Source organism: Diplotaxodon limnothrissa, linkage group LG3 (genome assembly GCF_057381915.1).
Source record: "Diplotaxodon limnothrissa isolate DT_005_m linkage group LG3, D_limnothrissa_male_GT1.1, whole genome shotgun sequence".
NCBI lineage: Eukaryota > Metazoa > Chordata > Actinopteri > Cichliformes > Cichlidae > Diplotaxodon > Diplotaxodon limnothrissa.
In genome coordinates, this window is record NC_140598.1 from 42,007,497 (window position 1) to 42,018,393 (window position 10,897).

Here is a 10,897-nt window from a genome sequence, read left to right on the forward strand (position 1 = left end):
ATTAGTTGAAGTCAAACACATCACAGTCTTAGCCTTAATTTGACAGGATATTCTCTTTTCTAACAGGGCACATCCAGGGGAGGGTCTATATGTCACTAAAAAACAGGACAATAAACAGCCATGGGTGAGAGTGTGACATTGTCCATCTTTCTTCCTCAGTGAAACTGTTATTGTTCTGTGTGTCTCAAAGCTCTTCAACAGCAGTGGGTACGGGGTAACTGAACATTTGCAAATGAGTGTGAGCAAAAAGGTGGGTACAAATGACTGTACACTCAATGTGTACAATCACTGAATGAAAGTACGGCTTATACCTGAAAAAGCTTCCAGTAAGGCTTGATTTGCGGTCTTCCAACAATTTACGGTACAAACAAGAATCTCAAGTGTTTGTTTTTCTTTGTAACATCTCTCTTACCGTCACCCAGATCATTAAAATGCTGAATCATCAAAGATCAGTAACAGCTGAAGGTTTTCCCCCCATTGGTGAGAGCAAGTTCTGTATGTATATTCATTTACAGCGAGTACTAATCCTGCCTGTTTCTACAGATTTGCAGTCTTTCCTGTTTTCTTTGCGCTTTGTAAAAAGCTCAGGTTAGCTGCTGTGTGCCAATAAAGTTTTGAGTTGGTAACAAAGTGACGCTCTAACCTGATGCAGATTACAGTCATGATTTTATTCATTTTGCACATTAAATGACTTCAAATGTTTGATGGAATAAACACTGAAAACCTTTAACAAAAGCACATTAAGATAAAACGAATATACAACAAAGTAAGAAGCATTAATCTGCTGCCATAATCCCAGTTAAACCTGAAGCTTCATCTAAACTCAGCCCAGGTGTTTCTCTGCAGTCGGCTCTGTTATCCTGACAAAACTGTTTCCCGTCAGAAAGGCTGCAGGTATTTGTGTGAAAGAAAGACAGCGAGGGAAAAATTCACACCAAAGACATTTGAATAAATAACAAGTGAGAGAAAACAATGAAAAGATACAAAACATCAGCAATATACAGCTTGTAACAGAGCAAACAGGGATGACATGACAAGTGTGAGGAAGAGGAAATGAGTCTATCAATGAGTCGAGGTGTTAGGCCACACATGAAGTCTCTGAGTCACCGTCCTCTCTCGTTAATCACCTAAAAATATTTATAATATTTTTTAAATTGCGTCGCTTTACTAACAGGATCATATGATGTTGTTAAGACCACAATAAAAAAGGATCAAATGTGGGCAACAAAGAAACAAAACTCTGGGTTTTTGTTCTATACACAAAGCTGAACGCAGACCTTCATTCATTTATTTTACTGCCTCTTCCGCACCCTTCTTCCCAGCCTTTACTCAGTGCACCAGCTCCAGCTGGCTGGTGGAGAAAGGCAGGACCCCACTGACGTAGTAGGCAATGCCCAGGGAGAGGAGGGCGATGACCACCAGCAGCAGCAGGACCCTCCAAAAGCCCAGGTCCTCCACAAACTCCTGCCAGGTGGTCCTGAAGCTGGACAGGACGCCCTCGGTGCTCTGCAGGTTCGGGTTCAGTAAGGAGTGGCTCTCCATCGCACTGAGACACACACACACAGAAGTTTGTTATCGCTCACATGTAACTCTGTTCTTGTTCCTTTTTTCTGTGGTAAAGCTAAGAAAACCCACAATCAGTGTAGGAGCTAAAATGAAGATAGACCCTTCCAGAATCTCATTTTAAGTCTAATTTAAAGCAGGCACAGAACAGTTCTCTGGGTCAGTATTATTGCTCTTAAAGCTGTGTGAAGTCTTGCTTGAAACTCTACCTGCTTTGCAGGAGAGAGCCAATCAGGACAGATCATGCTTTGGCTGCATGATCTGTCCCGATTGGCTCTCCACCCTCTCTCCTTCCAGCTCTGCTCACCTCTCACTGTCAGCCATCTGCATGGTCTCCAGTTTGGAGTGGGCTCCTCTGTTGAAGCCTTTCACCTCCTGCTCCTCCAGCCCCTCCAGCAGACGAATAGCATCCTTGTTGACTCCGCGTCTCTTCGCCAGCACCAGAGGAGTCGATCCGTTGTGGTTACTGCAGTAAGAACAAAAGAAATCTATTATTTCTTTTATCCAACACACGAGTTTTGTATTACAGTGGGGCAAAAAAGTATTTAGTCAGCCACCGATTGTGCAAGTTCCCCCACCTAAAATGATGACAGAGGTCAGTAATTTGCACCAGAGGTACACTTCAACTGTGAGAGACAGAATGTGAAGAGAAAATCCATGAATCCACATGGTAGGATTTGTAATGAATTTATTCGTAAATCAGGGTGGAAAAAATAAGTATTTGGTCAATAACAAAAATACAATTCAATACTTTGTAACATAACCTTTGTTGGCAATAACAGAGGTCAAACGTTTACTATAGGTCTTTACCAGGTTTGCACACACAGTAGCTGGTATTTTGGCCCATTCCTCCATGCAGATCTTCTCGAGAGCAGTGATGTTTTGGGGCTGTCGCCGAGCAACACGGACTTTCAACTCCCGCCACAGATTTTCTATGGGGTTGAGGTCTGGAGACTGGCTAGGCCACTCCAGGACTTTCAAATGCTTCTTACGGAGCCACTCCTTTGTTGCCCGGGCGGTGTGTTTTGGATCATTGTCATGTTGGAAGACCCAGCCTCGTTTCATCTTCAAAGTTCTCACTGATGGAAGGAGGTTTTGGCTCAAAATCTCACGATACATGGCCCCATTCATTCTGTCCTTAACACGGATCAGTCGTCCTGTCCCCTTGGCAGAAAAACAGCCCCATAGCATGATGTTTCCACCCCCATGCTTCACAGTAGGTATGGTGTTCTTGGGATGCAACTCAGTATTCTCCTTCCTCCAAACACGACGAGTTGAGTTTATACCAAAAAGTTCTACTTTGGTTTCATCTGACCACATGACATTCTCCCAATCCTCTGCTGTATCATCCATGTGCTCTCTGGCAAACTTCAGACGGGCCTGGACATGCACTGGCTTCAGCAGCGGAACACGTCTGGCACTGCGGGATTTGATTCCCTGCCGTTGTAGTGTGTTACTGATGGTGACCTTTGTTACTTTGGTCCCAGCTCTCTGCAGGTCATTCACCAGGTCCCCCCGTGTGGTTCTGGGATCTTTGCTCACCGTTCTCATGATCATTTTGACCCCACGGGATGAGATCTTGCGTGGAGCCCCAGATCGAGGGAGATTATCAGTGGTCTTGTATGTCTTCCATTTTCTGATGATTGCTCCCACAGTTGATTTTTTCACACCAAGCTGCTTGCCTATTGTAGATTCACTATTCCCAGTCTGGTGCAGGTCTACAATACTTTTCACTGATCGTGGACTTCAGGAAGACCAGGAAACACTTGACCCCTGTTTCAATCCAGGGGGTCAGTGTTGACATTGTGGAGGACTATAAATACCTTGGAGTACACATTGACAATAAACTGGACTGGGCTAAAAACACCACAGCACTTTACAGGAAGGGCCAGAGTCGTCTCTATTTTTTGAGGCGACTGAGGTCCTTCAACATCTGCCAGAAAATGCTGAGGATTTTCTATGAGTCTGTTGTGGCCAGTGCGATCCTCTATGCTGTTGCATGCTGGGGGAGCAGGCTGAGGGTCGCAGATGCCAATAGACTTAATAAACTGATCCGTAAGGCCAGCAATGTTGTGGGGATGGAGCTGGACTCCCTCAAGGTGGTGTCGGAGAGGCGGATGCTGTCCAAGATAAAGACAATGTTGGATAACACCTCCCACCCACTCCATGACATGTTGGTCAGCCACAGGAGCTCGTTCAGTGAGAGACTGAGATTACCGAAAAGCACCACTGAACGACACAGGAAATCATTCCTGCCTGTGGCCATCTCCCTGTACAACGCATCCACTTAACACACTGTTTGCTGCTACAGCTACACATGTTTCTTTTCCAAATATTTATTTATAAGTGACTTATGTATGTATGTATGTATGTATGTATGTATGTATGTATGTATATATATGTATATATTGTACTATTCTTAGTTAGTGTATTGTCTGTCTTGTCTTAATGTTGGTTTAAAATGGAGCACTGTAACAAAAAACAATTTCCCCCAGGGATCAATAAAGTATTCTGATTCTGATTCTGATTTTCCTGGTGTCCTTCGAAAGCTCTTTGGTCTTGGCCATGGCGGAGTTTGGAGTCTGACTGTTTGAGGCTGTGGACAGGTGTCTTTTATACAGATGATGAGTTCAAACAGGTGCCATTCATACAGGTAACGAGTGGGGGACAGAAAAGCTTCTTACGGAAGACGTTACAGGTCTGTGAGAGCCAGAGATTTTCCTTGTTTGAGGTGACCAAATACTTATTTTCCACCCTGAGTTACGAATAAATTCTTTACAAATCCTACCATGTGGATTCATGGATTTTTTTTTTCACATTCTGTCTCTCACAGTTGAAGTGTACCTCTGGTGCAAATTACTGACCTCTGTCATCATTTTAAGTGGGGGAACTTGCACAATCGGTGGCTGACTAAATACTTTTTTGCCCCACTGTAACTTGAACCAGGAAACCTCCATGATGTGAATATGCTGTTCCACAACTGTGCATACATAACTACAGTCACACATGTAGCCTGCAGATAAAAACAATATGATTAGTCTGCACAGTAGAATTAAAAGCTAATGTTTTAGTTAAGTTCAACTGAAAACTGAAAGCACTGAATCCTTTTTAGTAATCCCAGCAAACAATGAGTCAGGTGGCCTTGGTACTGGCTTTGTCGCGGGTATGGGTGATTTACGTAACATCAACTCATAGCAGTAAGTGATGACCTCATTTAGTGAATTAAAACAATTTCACAACTCCCAAATATTCCCTGAAAAACCAGAACGTATCTAAGTGTTTGTGTCATATTTCAGCAGCTTCATCAGGGGCATCTTTCAGACAAGTCTAACAGTCTAAAAAGAGGGTAATCAGTACAGCAGCAGCATGAGGTCATCTCTTGTGTTTGCCATGGGGTGACTGAGATCTGTTAGCTTATCCGTATCCATTCATCTTGTAAACATTTGAACACACACAGCAAAATGTGTACTATGTCTGACACTTTCAGACACTGGTTTAGATTTACATGCATGAAGAGTTCAGAGACTTCCTGTTGTGTTCATGCTCACGTGATCATTTTTGTGTCTGCTGGGGAGCGATATCACAGTACCAGCAAAAACACAAAGTCTGGTTTATTGCACTCTTCAGTTACAGGATTATTTATCAGAGCTTTAAAGTCTCCCAGAGAAACATCAGATATTCAGCTTTAGTTTGTTCACAACTTACTTGATAACCCAAAAGTTGGTAAAGGTGAAATGCTACTCATGGTGCCCAAGATGATAGTAAATGGTTGTGAAGGTTGAAGACGATCCATACAAAAGAAAAATGTGCGTGATCTAAAGGTTTTAACAATTTTCACATCTGGTGCAACCTTGACCCGATTTTCCCTCAAAATGAAATCAGCTCGAACTCTTATTGGTGTTTACCATCACACACGATTTGAACACAATAGTTTGAAAACTGCAAACAAACAGAACCAAATACTCCTCTCGTCTCCTCTGAGGGGAGCAACAGTGCACTCCTCCCGAGGGGACAGGAAGTCATTCGATTTGCTCTGCTGAGAGGTGAAAGGTGAATTCCACCAGTGGGATTTTAGCAGCAGTTACATAGAAAAGACTTATCTTTTAGTTATATTTCTTTCATTCATGAAATTTACGATACTTTGATTCAAATTCCCCAACTAACTTTATATATTTAAGATGCTCAATAAGCAGTTACAAAGAAAAAACAACCCAAATAACATTAAATGAATACTCTGACAGAATTAACACAAACCTCCGACTGAAGATTCAGAGTACTGCTGTCTGCTCAATTTTAAATTTGTTTCTTTTTGCTTCTTTTCTGTTGTCAGTTCTTTGTGGATTCAGATCATCTCTAGAGCAGCTTTGCTCATTGCAGTTTAATTTGAGTTTAGTGCTATTTTCATTCATTCAGAAATCTCTAAAGGGCAGATTTAAGTTGTTTAGAGAGGGTATTACAACCCAAACAGTCTCAGTACACCACATGGCTTTTAGCTTCTACCATATCAACATGAATCATGCATGACTACATGATTCTGAATAGTTGATATACATGAAATTAAAAGTGGAGTTAAAATGAGAGAACATTAAGTTGCTCAGGGTGGAAACAGCTCACTGTCATCACCTGAACTCTGAATTCTTACCAGATGTCGATCTTCAGCCCGTTGGACACCAGGAACTGTATCGTATCCACGTGGCCGCACAGGTGCAGCGCCGTATTCCCCTGATAATCCGTCGCCAGCAGATCGGCCCCAAACTTGTGCAAGAGGCGGCATATTTCCACGTTCCCTCTGGCGGCGGCTAGGTGGAGGCCGGTGCGGCCCCGGTTGTCACGGATGTTGGGGTCGCATCCGGTCTCTAGCAGCCTCTTGGCGAAGGGTAGGTCTCCATCGATGCACGACTGCAGCAGAGGCACGCTGGTCTGCGACGAGTCGTTGATGAAGACATAGGACATGTTCGAGTGGGTGTCCGAAAATTCCAGCGTACCTGAGACGGTGAACAAAGTGGCAAAATGTGGAGATGTTTTCTAAATGCTGAACTAAGATGCATGCTGAGCTCCCTCTGGAAGCACTCCCACCCCACTCCACTCCACCTACCTGCATCTGTCTCCCCTGTTAGAAAGAAGGGTGGTGTAAATTGAGCAGCAAGTGTTGAAAGAGGCTCAGTTCTTAAACTTGTTTCCTCACTTTCTCTGATTTCTCTGCTTTTTTAAAGAAAAGAAGTCAAGTTTCAGACTGGAAATACTGCTCCCTCTCCTCGGATTTCCATCACAATCCAAATCATCTTTTTTCTTCTTGCCTCATCTGAGAGTTAAAGTCACTGCACCTCATCTTTCTCTCGTCTAACTGGCATGACAGTTATTTAAAGTGAACCTGATTACTCGGCTGGCATTTTGAAATTAAACGTCAGGGATCAATTAGGTTGAGTCCATCTCCCAACTCTTAAGGCACATTTATCAAACACATTTAAACTCCCTGTTTTCTGTGTTTGCATCTTTCACCACACTTTTTGATGAATCCTCCTCTCCTGCTTTCTCTTCACCATCTCTGAAACCTGCACTCGAGACTTGCTGAGTGATTTCTCATTTCTCCTTTCTTACATTAGCTCTTTCCCCTCTCTCACTTTCAGACAGCGAGTACTGCCACCTAGTGGCAAAGAATCACATAGCTCATAAGTTTTTTCTTTTTTTTCTTTAATTATGAAAGGTTTTATTCTGCATAGTTTTTACTGGAAGTTTTTAAAAAAAAGAAAACAGCAACAACAGTGTCGTCCAAAATTACAAATTTGTGTATTTTCCTCTTTTAAAAAAAAAAAAAATTATTCAAATAAATTAAGATATATTGAAGTCAAGGAGTATAACACCAGCAGTATTTATGGGGTACTTATTTAAATTTCAAGTCAAAGTCTGTGTCTAACAACTATTTACACTCACTGGCCACTTCGTTAGGTACACCTTGCTGCGAGTGCCAGATTAGTTATTTTGAATGTGGTTTTTGTAATGAATTTCTGTGTGTTTTCATTTGTACAGTCAGCCAGTAAGATCACTCTGACTTGGCGCAGTAGGAGTGCAGATTAAAGCCTTTCTCATGGGGTCTACCAGGCACTGTGTGTTTTCTGGGGGGCTGGAAAAAGTAGCAGCAAGAAGTGGTGATTTTGGGACCTCAGGTCATACTAAGTCCACATGTAGTGAATCTCACGTTGGACCGATCAACACTGCTCCAGCACCGTAAGTACACTAGCTAGATGATCTAGTTGATTTGGCTTTGCATCGTTTCTGTTGTTGAACTTCTGACTAGGGCTGGGCTGTATCATACTGTTCACGGTAATACCGGTGTAATTTTGGGCAACGATAAGAAAATGAAATATCGCCATAGAATATGGGTAAAATGCGCAGTGAGTTTCTTTACATACGCACATGGCGGCGACGCAGAATGAGAAGAGCGAAAGCGGATCGTTGAATGAAACGGATGAACCAGAATTGGTTTGTAAAAATGCAACTTCACTGGTGTGGAACTGGTTTAGCTTTCGTCCGTCAGACACACAACAAAGCACTATTTTTGGTAGAGCATGCTAGCGGGCCGTCGTTATTACCGTGTTGTTTGGAAAATACGGCACACTTAAAATCAATCCTTTGATTTTTCTGAAAATCGACAGTGCCCCTTATAATCCTGTGTGCCTTATGTATGAACTCTGGTTGTGTTTACTGACCTCGAAACGATTTTATGTACACGGCGCTCGAAAATCTGTCAAATGTTTTAGTGCGACTTTGCTAAGCTACGAACCCCCACAGCTTGATGGATTGTCGGAGCATTACGGCTATCGTAGGCAGGAGCCTCGCGGAGTGATACGTACTGTGCTTCAACATAATATTACCGTATTGTGTGTGTATAACCTCTTAAGTTTTGTGGATGTTATACATGGTTATGCTGAGGATATGTCGGCCAATTTCCACTGGAAATGCCTTTTGGTTAAACTGTCAGCAAGGAATTTGCATTTGCACTGTAAAATTTTTATATAACTTTAATGCACATAAAAAACAGCTGCTTGTTTAAGTGAAAATACATTGATGGGGTTTTTTGCACTAATAAAGTTGTGGAGTTGTAAAGTATTTTGTCTAGTGTCAATTATATCGTCAGTTATATCGTTATCGCAAACTTTTAAATGTATATCGTGATAAATATTTTTGGCCATATCGCCCTGCTCTACTTCTGACTTCTTTGCTTGTTCACCCTTCATGGATTAACTGAAAACCCGAAGTTGAGTATTATTCGTCCAATTAACTAGACTGGAATGGACAAGTTATTCCCAAAACATGGAGTGGACTACCTTCTTTTTTTTCCTTTTTGAATGAGCAGAGTCGACTAATTCTTGACAGGCAGACAAAAGAGCATCATCCTTTGAAGCAGATGGGCTACAGCAGCAGAAGACCAGATTGGATGCAACTCCTGAGGGTACAACTCACACTGGCTCACCAACTGAACATTTTTAACACCTTGCTGACTCTATGTTAAGTAGAGTTAAAGTAGTTCTGATGGCAGCCAGTGTAAAAATCGGTGAGAAATCAAACAGTGGATCTTGTTGCTGTTCACTTCCAACTTTTTAATTTACCTTTTATACTTTTAAGCATTACAGCTACAGACACATGCTTTAACCAGGTATTAACAGATCAAATCATGGTCCCCACCACTGTGGGTGTTTGCTTTTCTTTTTTAAATCCAACCTCCTGAATGAGTCACACTGGCTCTACTCTGCCTGACCTCACACACACTATTTCAACTTCACACACACCTATGGTCACTTATTGTTACTCAGCACTGTTTATTTATACCTGATGTTTGCCTTTATCACTCTGCCATCAAAGCACAAATTCCTTTGTGCTCTTATGCAAGATTATCTCCACTTGGCCTCTGTCAACAGTAATAACAGTTGATTCAAACATCGACTTTTAGCCCAGGTCAAACACAATTGTTTGGACAACGGGCTCGACCTCAGTCAGAGCAGTAAGTTAAAGAATAGAAAAATACAAATGCTGCTTAGAAAAGGCACAGATTTAACAAGATGCTGGAACCATTATGGTCCACATTTGCATGATCAGCACCCCTAACCCCATCACACTGTATGGGGTGGCTGTTGCTCAGGCGGTAGACTAGATCATCTACTGACTGGAAGGTTGGCCAGTCTGCGTGTATCCTTGGGCAAGATACCAAGCTGTTCTTCGATGCATCCATTTGAGTATGAATGTGTGTGAATGTTAGATAGAAAGCATTTCAAAGCATAGAGCAAGTGCTTGTATGAATGAGGCGTGTTGTATAATGGCTTTGAGTGTCAGTCCAGATTTGTCAGCTGCATATTCATAATGAGAATCTGTCGCTCGACCACATCCCAAAGATGCTTGTTGAACTGGGATCTGTTGACTGTGGAGCTCACCAACCATTTGAAGGTTGAACCCTTAATAACGAGACAAGTCAGTATGCAATAAACCTCCTCAGATCTTAAAAAAAGACAACTGATGTAACCGTGGTAGATCTTGCGTGTATCTCTAGGCCTCTGTGGTTCAAGAAATATGAGTTTTAGTAAAGAAACCTGACACACAAAACATCTTGACGTCTAACCTTCTGAGTATCTGGACCCATCCGTGCACACCGCTCGTTACCACAAGTATCAATGACGCCTGTATCCGAGTATACGTTGTCATTAACAGGATACAACGAGCAGAATACAAAAAGCTCTCGAGAAATCAGCTTTCATGAATGTGTAGTCATTTTTTCTGGCTGTCGACTAACTATTTCACCAAGGAGGACATATCCAACAGCGCTGCATCCTCATCATCACGCCTTAATCTTCATCCTGTACGAGAACTCTTTGCATGCAGTGACTTTTGCACACAACCACTAAATAAAACGTTAGGAGCTAGCGTTAGCCTGAGAGCTAACGTTGTGCACATAGCTGAAACGGCTCACAAATGTGCGATTCTCCGACCGTACAAGCACACAGGGCAACAGACTGCACATTCACACTCTCTGACGGCCCTCGGTTATTACACTCACCTGTTAATGGGACCCAAATAAGAAGAAAAAAGTCTCCTCGCTTTTTTGCGAGCTAATGCTGCTAACAATGTTGTTGTTGTGCTACGAGTTCCGCTTCTTCTTCTTCTTTTGAAAAGGTGAACTACCGCCACCTACTGGACTGGAGCGAAGGTTCTATCTATCTATCTATCCATCTATCTATCTGTGTTTTATTATTCCAATTTTAAATAGAAACATATAAAAATTATTAATGTGAATAAAAACTAAGAGGCAGAAACAGAATTTGTGATCTATCTCTTCTGCAATTTT

General features: G+C 42.2%; 1 protein-coding gene across 1 annotated transcript; it reads right to left on the bottom strand.

Annotated features, from left to right (window-relative positions):
* Positions 1 to 666: 666 nt before the first annotated feature.
* ankrd46b (ankyrin repeat domain 46b) lies at positions 667 to 10,697 on the bottom strand. The gene is made up of 4 exons (XM_085350654.1): positions 10,610 to 10,697; positions 6,206 to 6,548; positions 1,871 to 2,029; positions 667 to 1,546 (listed from the first exon to the last, which is right to left on the bottom strand). Exons 2-4 carry the CDS (start codon positions 6,514 to 6,516, stop codon positions 1,330 to 1,332), a joined length of 687 nt encoding a protein of 228 aa, XP_085206780.1. The 5' UTR covers positions 6,517 to 6,548; positions 10,610 to 10,697; the 3' UTR covers positions 667 to 1,329.
* Positions 10,698 to 10,897: the final 200 nt, after the last annotated feature.